This window comes from Homarus americanus, unplaced genomic scaffold, assembly GCF_018991925.1.
Source record: "Homarus americanus isolate GMGI-L3 unplaced genomic scaffold, GMGI_Hamer_2.0 scaffold40248, whole genome shotgun sequence".
Classification (NCBI taxonomy): domain Eukaryota; kingdom Metazoa; phylum Arthropoda; class Malacostraca; order Decapoda; family Nephropidae; genus Homarus; species Homarus americanus.
In genome coordinates, this window is record NW_024712526.1 from 2270335 (window position 1) to 2287193 (window position 16859).

The 16859-nt window shown below is 36.7% G+C and overlaps 2 protein-coding genes across 2 annotated transcripts in view; one reads left to right on the forward strand and one right to left on the reverse strand.

Annotated features, from left to right (window-relative positions):
* The window catches only part of LOC121863384 (symplekin-like), a 75362-nt gene extending 64638 nt beyond the window's left edge, over positions 1-10724 (forward strand). Inside the window, exons 7-8 of the mRNA XM_042362006.1 lie at positions 2176-2406; positions 10602-10724. Of these exons, the coding sequence (XP_042217940.1) occupies positions 2176-2406; positions 10602-10724 (354 nt within the window). The remainder of the gene's footprint in view (positions 1-2175; positions 2407-10601) is intronic.
* Positions 10725-15643: 4919 nt separating this feature from the next.
* Positions 15644-16859, reverse strand: part of LOC121863394 (symplekin-like) — a 28242-nt gene continuing 27026 nt past the window's right edge. Inside the window, exon 5 of the mRNA XM_042362020.1 lies at positions 15644-15767. Within this exon, the coding sequence (XP_042217954.1) occupies positions 15644-15767 (124 nt within the window). The remainder of the gene's footprint in view (positions 15768-16859) is intronic.

A 16859-nucleotide genomic window follows, 5' to 3' on the forward strand; every position in this document is an offset into this window, starting at 1 on the left:
TACATGAAAATTTAAACACCCATTAGCATATTTAATTTTTATTTATTTTTTTCAAATACAGCCACTCCTCGACTTACAACCTGCTCGGCTTACGACCACCCGGACATACGACCGCCCCAGTCGTACCAAAAAATTTTCAAATTACGTATTTTCGAGTCCCGACGTTAGTGATTGCGCTGTGTACTGACAAAATTTTCGTTTGTAATTCCCTTTAAAATGGCTGGCAAGCTTAAAAGTGAGAGTTTTGTGGTGCTGAGAAGAAAAGGAGACACCCATTTTAGATTTTCTATGTATTATTTTCACATTTTTTACTTACGGCCAATTCGACTTACGACCTGGATTTGGATCCCTAACCCCGTTGTAAGTCGGGGAGTGGCTGTAATTGTAATTTACAAATTACTGATTTTCTAACAGAAAGGACATTTTGAAATTTGGTTAATGTTTTGGGTTTTCATCAGAAGGGTACAAACAGCAAGAAAAAAACTAAAAAAAAACTTATGTTGGCCTGCAGGTGCAGCCAACTTATTTTTTTTCAGCATAGTCCCACAAGTCCAGAACCAATAAGGCATTTAAGGATTTATAGAGATTCCTCTCTTTGAAACAACCCTTGAGATTGTTGCAAGTCATCTGATCCTTGGAATGGAGTCTCAAGTTTCTGGAGAATTGGGAACCTGGTTGAAGCAGAATTGGAATTGTCTTTTTTCTTTCTTTTTTTTTAGAAATTGTACCACGTAGAGTGATGTAGGAGATTTTAACACACAGAAGGAGATTTAGGTTTGTGTACTGTGAACACACTATTAATTGGATGATCCTTGGACCAAGTTTGGAAATCTTATCAGAGAATGAGATTCCAATTTTAGGGCAAATGGTATTTGCTTTTTAGCATTTAATGAAAAAGGTTAGTCATTATATTACAAGGCAGTTTAATTAGATACCTCATCATTGTAATCATAGATGTAAATGAGGATCCTCCAAATCTTACATTTTCCAAATGATTTTAGGTAGTGAGACTTACACAACTGGGGTACTATACATTGTGAGAATACATGTCCAAGTTGTATTTCCTAGTGAGACCAAGGTCCAGCAATACTAGCTACCCATTAAGTTTAAGAGAGTATCTGTGTACTATGTTACAACATGTGCAGATAGTAGCCATTTTGTTTGTGCTGCTTCCTTGTGTGTTCTGTTATTCAGGCCACCTTGAGATTTCCCTGCCTTCATCAATTGTCATGTCTGGTCATATGCCTGACCAGAAGACTGATTCATCTCATCTCACTGTAAAAACAACCTCTCAGCTAGAGGTTTTTGCAGGCACTTGTATGTTTTATGGGATTCTTGCAGGATATAGCCAACAATTCTTTGTATAATTATAACCTAATGCAGTGGAGAATGGTAACATTTCTTCTGAGGCTTTGATGTGTAGATGCCAATACAATGAACCCTCAAAGATCCGGACTAAAAGGGGGGACCACCTGTCCGGAAAAGCCAATTGTCCGGATTTTCTGGCGAATAATAAATAATTTAAGAAACACCAAAAATACAGTACTAATGTAGTGATAAACAAATTGTCGTATATAAACCAAGCATTTACCTATGATAACATAATAAGAAACATTGTATCATTACTAGAGTGAATGAAATAATATTCCCACAAACAACGATTGACAACTCTGTTTATGTTTCACACCTCCTCGGGCACCTGTGTCCAAGCAACTGATGGGTCAAGCAGCGCCCACGGGCCTAAATTGTTCTTTGCTCTGGTTTGGGAATGCTTCTTAGGGAAACTTCTAGGAGGCTTCTAATCTCAGAACCCCCAAATTTTTTGTCCGCATCTTCCGAAATCCGGATTTTCCGGGTCTGGATCTTCAAGGGTTTACTGTATTCCATTCTTTCAGCGGCGAATTTAACTTTACCGTGACACAAACTGAACAGTGCACACAAAAACATATCATTATTGGCAATCTTCTTGAAACCCATGATGGCAAACGTGAATACTGTAGTACTTTAGGATTATTTTACATAAGTTTCTTGTCACTTCACTTCATTATATATAATAGTATTTATTTGGTGATTCTGATGAAGTTGTAGATGCCCAGAAGAAGCTGAATTTTTTTTAATGAATGAAGTAAGATCCATTACAAAATTTATAGTTGTGCTTGTTGTGTATTATTGCAGGTTAATAAGTCCATGCCATCTAAAGAAACAATAAGAAAGAGAGTGAGACGGGATAAACCAGTCGAAGGAGTGGTCGAGTCATCAAGCAAGAAGCCTCGATTGGATAAGGAAGAGAAAAAGGGAAAAGTTGAGGAAGTTGTTGAGAAGAACTCTGCTGTAGACATCACTCAGCGGTGGTTGGTGGAGAAACTCAATGCAGAGACCGTAGCTAACTTGGTTATGGTTACAATGGTTAGTTTTTTTTATTTTTTATTTTTTTTACTTTAAGCATCTAAAAATGTTTGAAAACATTAATTTTTTTAAACTTGTAACTTTATTATCTTTAATTTTGGATTATAAATTATATATTTCCTGTCACATCTGTATTACATATGCATGTTAAGGTTATGAGGAAAGGTGTGTTTGAAGTATGTCTCCCGGTACTTGTTGTATTAGCCCTTTTTTCAATTTCTACTCTGGTCTTGTACCTTTCTCTTACACCATTTTTCTGTTCTGCCTTGATTCCCCTTGTCAGATGACTCTAATATAAGGAAACTTTCTAGAAGCACAAATGTTTGCTAGGGTAGTTGTGTTAATTATTATGTAACCAATCACCCATCCTTTTCCCTTCAAACTGTACCTCAATTAATGGAGACACATGCAGTAGTTACCCTTCCTCCTTGAAGGGATGGGGGAGAAGAGGCTGGAAGTTTGCTTCGAGCTGCTGTTTAAGAAATCTTTAGCATAATCACGCGAAAATTAAGTTGGTTTATCTGACAGTTTGTCCATTAAAACTATCAATCTGTTCTGAGCTCCAATCTAGTACATTACTTCTATATTTCTTTAGCATACATTTATTGGTGCTACTATATCTGCAAATTTTTTAATAAATTTCCCATAGAATGATGCTGAACCCAGGAATGATCTCAGCTGCTTTTTATGGCTTTGTAGAGGCATATTGATTACAGCATTTATTTTATCCTCTCGCAGAGAGAGTTGATTGTTCTCAAGGGAATATCCCAAATAATCTATTTTTTAATAAGCAAAGAAACACTTCTTGGGACCAGCAGTCAATCCATGTTTGCATAACCTCTCACATAACTCTTTGAGATCTTGCAAGTGTTCATTCCGATATGACTTATGAACTAATACATTGTCAAAATAACATCGTGTTCCTCAATCCAAAAATCACCTTTCTCATCAGTCATATGAAGGTAGCACAGGTAGTTTTTACTGCAAAGGGCATACATCGAAATTGCATCAGACCACGATGAGTAGCAAGAGCTGTACAGATTAGAGTTTTCTGACAATTCTACTTGCCAGTAACCTGTACACATGTCTATCTGGGTGAAATATTTATCATTTACAAAGTTTCCAAAGATTAATCAATAGTAGGCATAGGCTCTGCATCAAACTTTGTCACATCATTTAGACATCTAAAATCTATGCAAACTCTTAAACTGTTATCTACCTTTTTTACAAGAATAACTGGTGAACAACAGTGAGTCAGATGGTTCAATCACACCTAATTCTAACATTCTGTCTACTTCCTCATCAAAAGCTTTTTATTCATGGTCACGTTGGTGTGAGCTGTCGTACTCCTAGCCTTGCATGTCAGCATACCAGATAGGACACTGTCATTCCTAGCCTCTATGCTGCTCCTCCCGGGTCCATTATCAAGTACCTGTGCCAGTTAGGAGGATACTTGCTCCCCTGTCAAGTTGTTGAGAAGACACCACTTTTTGACCTGTGCCGTGTTGATATACAGGACCCCACGCTTGACACTCAGTGTCTACACTCCCGATATTTGTTCCAACCGGCAGTCCGGCACTTCTATACTTACCTTTGTTTATGCTGCTTTGTACTGTCTTCATGCTGATTAATTATCAGTGTAATATATATACAGTCGACCCTCGTTAATTCGGACCCCTTTAATCCGGATTTCGGATAAATCGGACGAAATCTGAACTGTCCGTATCAAATTTCTGGTTCTGGGATTGTCCCGGTTGCAATTGGGGTTGCAATTTCAAATTTTGTGTCATCACTAAGGATTAACAAAGTCTCTGGTGCACTCTAAGATTAAGAGAGAAAACGGAAGACTCGGGCGTCCTGAAGGGAGAGAAAACGGACTCCTATGACGGGGCACTCAAATAAACATACATACACATAGCTACATGTTTAGTGGACCCTTGGCAAAAAATTGGGGGTCGACCTCTAAACGGGTAATAGTTTCGTTATGTTGAAAAATATTTACCAGTAACTACCAGTAAACAATGGAAACGACGCACCACCAGCTGTGAGTGTCGGTACAGTTGCCAGGGCAGATCTCTTGCGTCATCATAGCAAGCCCAAAGTAGCCAAATGCATGGTATGGTAGCACAGGACGATGTAAAACAAAGTATTCATTTTTTAACGTTTATTTATAGATACATAAATTTTTGTTCATTGCATTTGAAACATCACTCTTTGTTAATTAAATTTGAAACAAAAGAAAACTACGATACCGTATTTCTAAATACCTGGTATTTTCAGTAAAATATTACATCACAAGTATATTTTACCTTAACTGTGACTGAATGAATATATTCTCAGAAATAAATATGGAAATGTAATATTTTTGCTGAAATGACGTACATATTACAGTGGAAAGTGGGATAAAATCATGACGAAAACAATGACTTGCGCTTTCTTTCATTGTTCAAAAGATTTTACCGTAATCGCTTTTCGAATGGTTTTCAGTTAAAAAACTGTTGTATACAATAATATTTCCTCCTAATGGACTTGAATAAATACTACCTGCGTTTCAGTGTAAAGTGTCGTAATAATAAATGGTAAACAATTTGCCTTCGGCACTCGGTGTTTCAGGCACGTCGAGCCTCAGTTTATAGGACGCAGAGTGTTTTTACTGAAGGTTTTGTTGTTCCAATACCCTCAAAAACTTGGGTCGACCTATAAACAAGGAATATCATAAATTAACGATTTTTGGGTAAAAAATCAGGGTCGACCTATAAACGAGGGAGGGCTATAGACGAGTCCATACCAAATTTATGGTTCTGGGATTGTCTGAAAGATGGGTCACGCGGCGGCCTTGTGCGCACATGAGTCACGCCAGTCATTGTTGACCTAGCGCCATATTCGAGTATCAGTGTTGTGATGCCCTGCAATTTTCGTTGATGTTTCAGTGATTAGGGATCTTTCAGCCTTGTATTTTACATCATGTCTTCAAGGGGGAGTAAAATGCCGAAGAGGAAGTATGTGACCCTTTCTGTGAACCAGAAACTGGAACTTATAAGGAAGTTAGAGGCTGGTGCTTCGGTGGCTAGAGTTTGTGACGAGTTTGGTGTTAAAAAGCAAACAGTTTCGGACATACGCAAGGCTAAGGACAAACTCACTGCATTTTCTTTGAAATATAATGTTGATGCAACCTCTAAATCATCATCTGCTGGTGCAAGGAAGCATATGAGAGTGGCAAAAGATACAAATCTTGAGGAGGCAGTGACGAAGTGGCTTGTGCAGCAACGATCCTGCGGTAATGTCGTCCGTGGTGTAGAAATACAAGCTGCTGCTGTTAAGCTAGCAAGTCATATGGGCATCGAGAATTTCGAAGCTTGTGACGGGTGGTTATGGCGATTTAGAAATCGCCATGGAATGTGTAATAATATTACGCATGGTGAAGCTGGTAGCGCACCCACCGAGGACATCGAACCATTCAGGGACAGGCTAAATGACTTAATTAAGAGTGAAGGGCTCCTGATTTCCCAAGTCTATAATGTGGATGAAAGTGGGTTGTATTGGCGGTCCCTACCCCGGAATACCCAAGCTTTCAAGAATGAAGCCTCCTCACCTGGTCGCAAAGTAAGTAAGGAACGATTTTCGGCATTGTGTTGTGCGAATGCTGACGGTATGCACCGTTTAAAGTTAGTGGTGGTGGGGAGGTCAGCACGCCCGCGTATTTTGAAAGACATGATGCACCATCTACCAGTGCATTATTACCACTCCAAGAAATCGTGGTTCAACATGCAAATCATTAGTGATTGGTTTTCTCGCATTTCATTCCTGCAGTGCAAAATATCAAGAAGATGTCCTCAAACTTCCTGCTGCTGAGGTGAAGGCGCTACTAATTTTGGACAACGCACCACCTGCTCACCCAGGTTCTGACAAGCTTGTCAGTAATGATGGTAAAATAAGATGCATGTTCCTGCCACCCAATGTTACCTCCCTGATCCAGCCGATGGATCAGGGTATAATTGTAGCCTGCAAGAGAATATACCAACGAAGATATCTGGACGAAGCTCTTGCGGTTATAGAAGAAGAGGAAGATCTTACAGAAGACACACGAGGACAAAGAACTGTTAATAACGTCAAGAACTACAACTTCAAGTCTGCAATATTCAACTTAGCAGCTTCATGGAAGACACTGAAGACTACCACTCTAGCCAATGCTTGGAAAAAACTTCTGTACAATGTGGAGGCTAGCATATGATTTCGAAGGATTCGAGGCAAGGGACTTTCATCATATCCTTAAGAGGGCGGGTGAAAATGATGTCACAGAAGACGACATCAGAAACTGGCTAGAAGACACAGAGGGTGACCCTGGATACCAAGTTTTAACAGAAGAAGAAATAGCGGATTAAGTTCTCGTTGGTGACAGCAGAGATAGTGAAGATGAGGAAGACGAAGAACCATTGCCCAAGAAACCCAAACTCTCTGTTATACGAGAATCCCTTGATAATGTCATTTCGTACATTGAATTGTCAGCAGAAACTGATGATATTCAGCATTACTATCAACATATTAGAGCCCTTAGGGAACTCATTATCCAGAGGCAGCATCATCAAGGTAAACAACCGAAACTAGACTCATTCTTCAAGCCGGTTTGTTCCAACCCTGCTGCAGCTGTTGAGCCTGCTGCTGACTCAGGCCATCCTCAGTCACCTCGGCCTTCTACGAGTGGGGGACAAGGACCAGTAGAGCATCATAGCTCTACTGACTCCGAATAACACCTTATCACCTCTACCCCCCTCCTCCACCACATCAAGCTCATCTGTCATCTACCAAAGGTAAATGAAATTAACATATTGTAATGTTTTATATAGCTAGTTATATGATGTTTATAGTACAGTATTTCCTGTATTTTTGTTACTGTGTATCATGTTCAGCGTACAGTGTATATACGGTACTATATTTCCTAACCTAACCTAACCTAACCTAAATCGGTTAATTCGGACAATCGGCTAAAACGGACACCTAAATGTCGGTTAATTAGGACAATCAGCTAAAAGACACCCTTATTAGTCCAAATTATAGAATTAGACTGTGTGTGTGTATATATATATATATATATATATATATATATATATATATATATATATATATATATATATATATATATATATATATATATATATATATATATATATATATATATATATATATATATATATATATATATATATATATATATATATATATATATATATATATATATATATATATATATATATATACACCTCCGACTTACACTCGTGGACTTGACCGCCTCCAGATATAGATAAAAAAAAAAAAAAAAAAATTTTAAATGACACGCATTTCTATACGAAACGTTTTCCAGTTAATGTAGTCTCCATGTATAATTAGAAAATTATAGGGCCCATGTGCATTCAGCTGACTACATTAAAGGTTAAGTGCTCAGTCAAACTGTATCCATTCATATTATTTATTACTTTCACTGTACTGTATCCATTATCATTATTCATTACTTTTATACTGTATTTCATTATGAATTTTTTATTAAAATTTTTTTTTTTTTTTTTTTTTATCATCTATATCGGACTTACGACCATGTCGGACTTACGACCTGGTTTGGGTCCTAACCCCATAATGAGGAGGTCTAGGTGTATATATATATATATATATATATATACAGTGACCCTTCAGATTAACGAACTCCAATCCGTTCAGAAGTGCGTCGTTAACCCGAAAGTTTATTAACGAAACCATTGTTTCAATGGGTTTTTGAGTAGTGGTTTCAGCTCACGAAAATTTCCTAAATTCAACAAAAATGGTAGAAAAAGTTCACTTACTTTGAGGTGTGTGTATGTAGAAGGCTCCTTGATGATGATGATGGGTTAGAATGGGGGTGGAGGAGAAGGAAGAAGAGAAGGCATTGGGGTGGAAGAGAGACACTTGCGCATTCTGCAAATTTTAGCTCTCTGGTGTAATTCAAGATTATTTCTTTTAAATCAACACTGCACTATATATATTGTTAATATGTAAAATATATTTCAAAAGACTAATAATTTATTTGGAAATACAGAAAAAAGCGTTTAGTTGAAGAGACTCAAGCAAGATGTTACCTCCAGTGAAAAACAGAGAGAGACCTCTCCTGTTTGCTGTGTTAAGAGGCTGGATGCCATTAAATAATCCCTTTACCTTCAATTATTCAATAATTGTTAAAATGACTAAAAATGAATATTAAACTTTTTTATTGAATAGTATAAACTTCTTGATATTTACTAAAATAATTGAAATTGCAACCTAGAACCGATTAATATTGGACTGATAAAGCTGGTTTGCCGGTCAAGTTCAAAACATCTTGAAATGGGTTCTGAAACTCGTTAACGAATTTTTTACGTTAATAAATTGAAGATCCTTATGGAAGCCAGTTCGTTAGTAATTACGTTAACGAGTTAGATTAACGAGAATATATATATATATATATATAATATATATATATATATATATATATATATATATATATATATATATATATATATATATATATATATATATATATATATATATATATATATATATATATATATATATATATATATATATATATATATATATATAGTTCTATGAGTTGATAAGTGGCGGGGCTAAGTAAACACTTTGTTGCTTTTGCTTTATTGTGAAAAATATAGTTTCACAGTACTGAGTTCAGTTAGTATAATGTACCTTCTCTGCTCAGAAATATCTTAGAATTTTTGCATAGGAAACACTGCAGTGAGTTGTTCACTGGGTAACATGTGATATGATAGTCTCTCTCTACAGGAGAGGTGGTCAAGCAGGTCTTAGCCAACATCAGATATTTGTTTGCTGAGCTGCACCTGGCCCAACAGCCTCGCCTGCTCCCGGATATCAACTCACCGATTGATTCATACTCATGGGTGATTGACCTGGTGAAACTCTATGGTATTATATATTTGGGTAATGTTATATAATACAAATGTTGCTGTGCAAGTGTAAATACTTATAGACACATCTTTGTTACAAATATCCATAATCCTTTTATTTACTATCACTTATTATTTTCCAAGCTCGACCTATATATTCGACATGCTTTTTTTTGTGTGTACACCCATGCAACTGCATTGGCAACCATTTCATCAATGTCTCATAATTGACAAATGTTCACTATTTCATCATAAATATTTCAATACATCACTTTATACTTCATGAGAATAAATATTGAGACATATGGTTACTGAGGCAGAAGCATTACACGGCATTTGTTATCTGTTACTGCATGGTCACCACATGGGGTTGCCATCTTGCCTTAAGACTTGGATCCATGCAAGAGAGTGGCTTGACAAAAGTGGGCGTTAAAATTTGAAAGTATATGGGAGAAACTTTCAGAGAAAATGAAAATAAATACCAGCACATCTGATATAAGGCAAAAGTTTCATTTACATTAAATCGCTACTAAGGTGTATGATCCGGAGAGTGACATCGATTTAATTACTGCTGGGTGAGACAGGCAAATGGCATAAAGAAACTTGCCCAAGTTCACCTTGCCCTGGGATCAAACCTGGATCACTTGCTTAGCATGAGGCAGCACAGTGTCATTAACATAAGCTTTCAATACAAAGTGGATGAAACATATGGTGAACATACAAATTAACTAGAGACTGATACCTTTTCATTTTGGTTGGAAGGGCAGGAATTATAATTGATACAGCTGTGGTGTTGTACAACTCGACAATCGTGGGGTATTTTTGACCTTCCCGTTGCAGCTGTGGTGTTATACAGCTGGACGATCACGGGATATTGTTGCCATCCTGTTGCAGCTGTGGTGTTGGCTGGATGATCTGGGGTATTGGTGACATCGTTGCAACTGTGGTGTTATACAGCTGGACGATCACAGGGGTAATTGATGACATCCTGTTGCGGCTGTGGTGTTGCTGGATGATCTACGGGGTGATGGCATCCCTGTTGCAGCCATAGTGTTGTACAGCTGGATGATCACAGGGTATTGGTGACATCCCTGTTGCAGCTGTGGTGTTGTACAGCTGGATGATCACAGGATATTGGTGACATCCCTGTTGCAGCTGCGGTGTTTGTACAGCTGGATGATCTGGAGTATTGTCCTAGCTTTCATGTTACTGTTGGTGTATAAGCTGACACACTGAAAAAAATTTCCATTCTATATTGTATTTTTTCAGCTGAATCTTCCTGATGAGATGCCTGCTTGTTCAGTGCAGGGTACAGTCCTATCACAGCTGCTGGAACAGCACCACAAATACGGCATGTGGCCACGACTTATAGCAGCTCAGCTGACAGCGTAGTGTTGGACCAGGTGGAGCAGACTAATAGGATGAGGTATTACCAAAGACAGTCCAGAATATTAATTAACATTTTTATTTTCAGGAATCACCAGAAATAGAAGCTTTATGAAATAATTGATTTCAGTGAACTTGATGTTCTTAATCACACATGTTAAATTACTAGTGTGTGTATGATGGGAGCCTGTATAGAAGGTTTGATCATTATTATATGAACCTGAAAAAAAAAGACTATTTGACTTGTTATATTAATTGATGTAAGTTAGAAAGAATCTGATATGATTTTCACTCATTAACATGTAGTTTTGAAAATACATTGAACTTATGAAACAAGACCTTAAAATTAAGACTAATATTTTTTACAGAACCACAGGCCTTGTAGAAACTCCTCAAGTAATATTTCACCTTTGCAGATTATTACTGGATATGACAGAGATGATGATGAGTAAAATATCGATTGGTAGGCCAAGTGCAGGTGCAAGAAGATGCCATCCAGGTATTCTATTCGTTTTGGCACTTACTTTTTCATGAAATATATAGAGAATAAATATTTGAAGATTTCATACAGTATTACAAAGAGAGATTTATAGAGATGCCTTTAAAACTCAATCCATGTTCTATGGTTTCTTCTTATTTTTATACTTGGCACCATTGAGAGCAACCGTGAATATTCCCAACCAAGCTTATGGAGTTCCCCAGCAATCAGAGAGAAACTATTGTTTTAACTAGAGATTAGAGCTCACAGTTTGTCCTAAGACATGAGAGTGTGGTGAGTGTTTATGTTTTGCTGCTGCTATTGTGCATACTGCCTCAATTGACACTGTCTTGACCCTTTGACATGTATTGAGTCTACCATTAGTACTCTAGAAATTGTCATTTGAGCACTAAATGCGCCCATTTTGGCATTCATTTCCTATTTTCGTATTTATATTACTGAAATGTATTCCACAACCAGAATAAACACATACTTGTTCTTTAAGTCTAATGTAGTAATGCTCATAACTTCCCTATAATATGATGAAAATCTGAAGCTTTGTTTATGGCGGGCAGTGTCACTCCTGTTGTTAGGCAACTCGCCCCTGCCACAAGGGCAAGCACATCCATTTCCTGGTGGCCAAACTTTGGTGATGTATGTCTAACGTCGCATGGAAAAAAATTGAGAGTTCTCAGCTGAGGAGAAAAGTTAAAACATTCTGTGACATTAAAAATTTATTTGACTTGTATTGAACATAAGCGTCTAAAAAGTTAAACCAGATTGATAGTCTCAAACCTCTCATCCAGTTGCCAGTCACATTCAGGGAAGGTTTCTTTTTTCAATTTCTCTTCAGTTTAGAGTAAGCTAAGTCCAGTAGTACCGGGTATTTGCAAGAATGACCTGCCACATGTGGAAATAATTTTTTCAGAATTGAGTAGAATACCCCATCTTCCATGACCACTGATAATTCTACAACTGTAAGTGTGTGATGACAAGAAGGTCTTGTTTAACTATAACCAAAATATGGCTGAACATTCTATGTTTTAGTCTAAAAATTCCATAAATGAGGTCTTATTTAATTTAATAAGCAAATTTGAATAAAAACTACTACATTCCTGTCTGGTCCAGGTATTTATATATTTTTGTCTGTACTCTTGTTATTTTTATTATTTAATCACTAAAAAGAAAATATGAAATAATTTTTCTTCTGTAGAGCACCATTATTAAACTCTTCCAATCTCTACTACTATCTGAACTTCAACCTGACCAAAACACAGCATTCCAAACCTTTTCAAGTCTCTAACAACCTTTAACCATTCTAGAAGTGAGTGCCAACTATGACTATTTGTCTTTGTTTCCTATCCTGTTCTCCAACCCACCAAACTATATATGGAACTCTTTGACATCTCACTTCTTGCCATTATTCGTTACTATCCACACACCCTGTAGATCCTCTACCTAGGATTTCACATGTACAGTATGCAAACAACTATCTGATGCAGGTGAGGCCATGATATACCTAAACTTTACGGTGACTAGTAAGCCTCATCCAAAATCTATCGTCCGTCTTCTCATATTGTTTCCCACAGTATGCACAGGTATTTGCTTGACTGTACATCACAGTGGCTTGGCTGTTCAAGGTGGGGTTTAGGCACCTCTTTTTTCCTTTCTAACATCTGAACAAATAATTAAACACCCTACATGTGTTCAGGATCGATCCGATCAACTTCACTAACATTCTTGATCTTTTGTTTACCTCTAACCCCTCATGATATTCATTTTACCTTGCCCCTGAATTTCTGGTCATAATCTTATTCTATTACCATATTTATATTTCAGGTTTTATATTATTTATTTTTTATTTATTTATTTTGTATTTATTTATTTATTTTGTATTTTTATTTTATTTTTATTTTTATATGACGCCAAAATTACCCCATCTAATGCTCCAAGATAGATGGGTCTGTGGAGGCCGAGCCATATAGGCGGAGGTGCTTGAACTAGGGAGACGGCACTAGTCCACTACAACAAAAAATTAAAATAAAATGACATACTGAAAACAACCTAGTCAAATAACAATATCACAAACCACACGTCAATTTTGCGAAGGCGTAAATAATGTTCTAATAAGTATAGCTTAATCACAATATCTCACATTCCCCAGCATACATAACCCACACCAGATACAAGTCTTACATTATTCAATGACTGTTTTAATTTTTTAAGAAACATTTATTTATTATCTAAATGAAAAATGCCCTAGGAAAGATTAAAGAAATGTCAACAGAAAGTTCAGCTGCCAGTCAGCCATTTGCAGTGAGTCGATGACGCCAAAACAATAGCGATGGTGCTACACCCAGAGGGTGATCAAATAAAAAAAAGATTACAAAAAAAAGTCAAATTCACATCCACAGTAATTCTCTGACCAAAAATATAAACAAAGCACACAGCTGCTCTGATCAGAGGTAGAGTTGAGTTAGCATAATGTTACTTATATGATTTCACTACTTGATTCAGTATAATTGTATTTACATGACAAATTAATGTTTTTCTTCAAACCATTTCAAACCAATTTCTTCTAATAATTATAATATATCATACACAAAAAGAATTCAAAAATTTAAAGACGGGTAAATATAACGAACCATCTCCAATTCTACCAACTATGGCATTATCGATAAACTGGTAATCCTTGCGCAAGAATTCTCTCCACCTCAGGACACGCCGGTATGTTAATAAAGATTGTTGCGGCTTATTTACATTATTTGCCAGATGATTAGATCATGATTAGTCCACTCAATAATATATTATCAACGAACGTTACTGGCCCAATGAAAAAATAATGTCATTATAATAATATTAATTCAGATAAGTAATGATGAAAAAACAATTAAAAATAAAAGAAAAAAGAAGTAATGATATGATAAATACAACACTGCAGTAATATATATGAACCAAAAAAAAAAGAAATAAAACAAAAAAAAGAGAGAAAACAATATAGTAAGTTGTGTTGTCAATAGTAAGAAAACAACTGACCTGCAACTGTAATGAGGCAGTTGATCAGCAACTCAGACTGGTTTCACACTTTTTGATGCCTTATGGCAGTGGTAACATTAGACAACACATTATGTTTCAATATCTCCCAGGCGGTGGTACCTCCCTGCCCTGCCTGAGAGTCATATCCCATTTACCAAACCAGCTGCTTGACTGCCCTGTTCACATGATATTAGAAACCGTTCTCCTTCCTTCTGTTACTCTACCTCTTTCATTTTAGGAATTGTTGTAAGGTTATTCTTCAGAAATAAGCGAACTTTATAAAAAAAGACCTCCTGATCTGACTACAATCCTTCTTCTAGTAAACTCTTCTGGTCCCAAACCAAAATGATTTCGTAACAAACCTCTTCGCACCCTTCTTTTTCTCCCCTTCCAACTGAGTTACCTCCAGTCAATCCTCCCCTACAAAGCCAACCTCAGAATCTGCCTCTCCTTTATTTGATTCCAACCTATCCTCTCTACCCCACCTCCTACTTTTCATCCTATGACCCTTTCCTATAATCTCCACAGGGTTGGCCGGTGTGTTATCCAGTTGATGCAAATAAGGTGAGGACCAGATACACCTACTTTATTCTGAGAGAGGTGCTAAAATTCTGACTCCATTGCCTCAAACCCAAACACCTTTCTTCTGAAGTGATGCTATGGTTCAGCCTCCATCTCGAAGAAGGGTGACCATTCTGATTCTCAACCATCACGTTCTAATTTCCATCCTCAAGATTTGCAAAACTATCTTAAACTCAACAAAAAAGTTTTCCTGCCACCTTGAACGCTTTTTTAGTCGGATCACTAGTATGGCTTAGTAGATTCACTGGTGATCTGCCTTCCTTACTGCAATCATCTTGTTATCATCCTCTAGGATTATAAAACTATCGCTATGGTTTCGACATCTCCGCAAAGTTTGACAGGGTATGCGCAAGTCTTTGCTTAAACTTCTCTGAGAAGTTTTCTCCCACTTTGTCTTCTTAATCTCAGCCTTGAGGAACCCATCCATGGCAGTTGTTGTCGAGGACTCCATCTCTGCCTTTTTCTACTCAGAAAAATATCCCACAGGATTCTGTTCTTTCACCTACTTCTTTACCAATGATTTACTTAACACCTACAGACTGAATTCTATCTCATTCTCATGCTTTTTGATGATTCCCACTTTCAATTCTTCTTCACATTTTTCCCTTCATTTCCACTCAAACCAGACTGTTTAGAGTTATTATATTCAAATATCTACCAATGTGGATTTGCGCCAAATATATCTGTGAGGTAAACCAAAAAAAAGACCATAGGAAATTAGACATCACTGTTTACCATTTACATACTTCAAATGGAACATCTCCAAATCAAATCACATTTCTCCGAAAATCATTCTGCCAAACTCTTAAAATAGAAGATATGCTAGGCCTCACCATTTCTCCAGCATCTCAATAGCTGCTGATGCAGAAGGCTTAATTCTGATAAAGTTTGTTTTTGCCTGAAGATCATCTTCAACTGATACTGCCTGATCAGGTCTGCCATTAACTCTTCTCCTTGAAGCGATAACTTCATGTCAAGAGTGTTGTTTACCTGCTCACAGGTATTTTAACGGGCAATGTTCCAGATTTAAGATTCCAGTACAGGCTCAGAATACTGTTTTGCCCACGGTGCCCACTGCTCACCACCAAAATAACCTCCTTATAATAAACCAGGAAATGTTTGCCTTCGTGTTTATACTATACACTGTCTCACTTCAAAAGTTGGCTTTCCTCGGCACCTTGTGGTGGAAGATTACAGATACATTCCAAGAATGCTTTTTAAACTCAAATTAAATGAATTAGTTTGGTACTTGAGAGAAACACAAAATACTAAAAGGACTGACAGTTCACCCAGATGCACCATCTCAAATAAATTAAAACACACGGAGCTGAGAATAAAAGTGAAACACCATAAATCAACACAGTTAAAATTATGACAAAAATGGTTTGTTTACTGGCAGGGAAAAGGAAATATATATGTGTTTATAATGATGCCAAGGTCTATGATTATTTATCTGTCCAAGAGCGACTTTGAGAATGCTTCTAATGACCTAGAATATAAATTGAATATTTATTAAATCAAGATAGTGATTGAATGATATATAGTTCGTGATTACACATACAAATTTGCTTTAACTAATTTTGATGTAATTTATCATTCTAAAAAAAATATATAATACGCTGGTATTCAAATTGATTGTTCAAAGGACTTAGCAATGCAAATTACATTTCCAACTTGAATTCGTGTATATTCTCAAGAAATTAGTAGAAGTCATAACCACCCAACTCTGGCGGAAGATGGGGGGATGGGGATAAGATGAATACAAGCCAAAGGTCTAGGGTGAAGTATTTATTTACTTATTTTATATCTTGAGATTAGATGAATCTTTATAAATGTCGCTACAGAAGTATCGAGAATATAATTTATATTGCTGGAATTCTCATAAGATAATATTTAATTTTGAATATATACTGATGTCAAGGAATCTCAGATGCCTCAGACATGGTTTTGGACTGTAAATGTCATAAGACGTTTCAGGTGATGGTATTGATTGAACCTCGCTTTTGACGTATTCTAATATTATTGATGTTCAAACTAAAGCATGA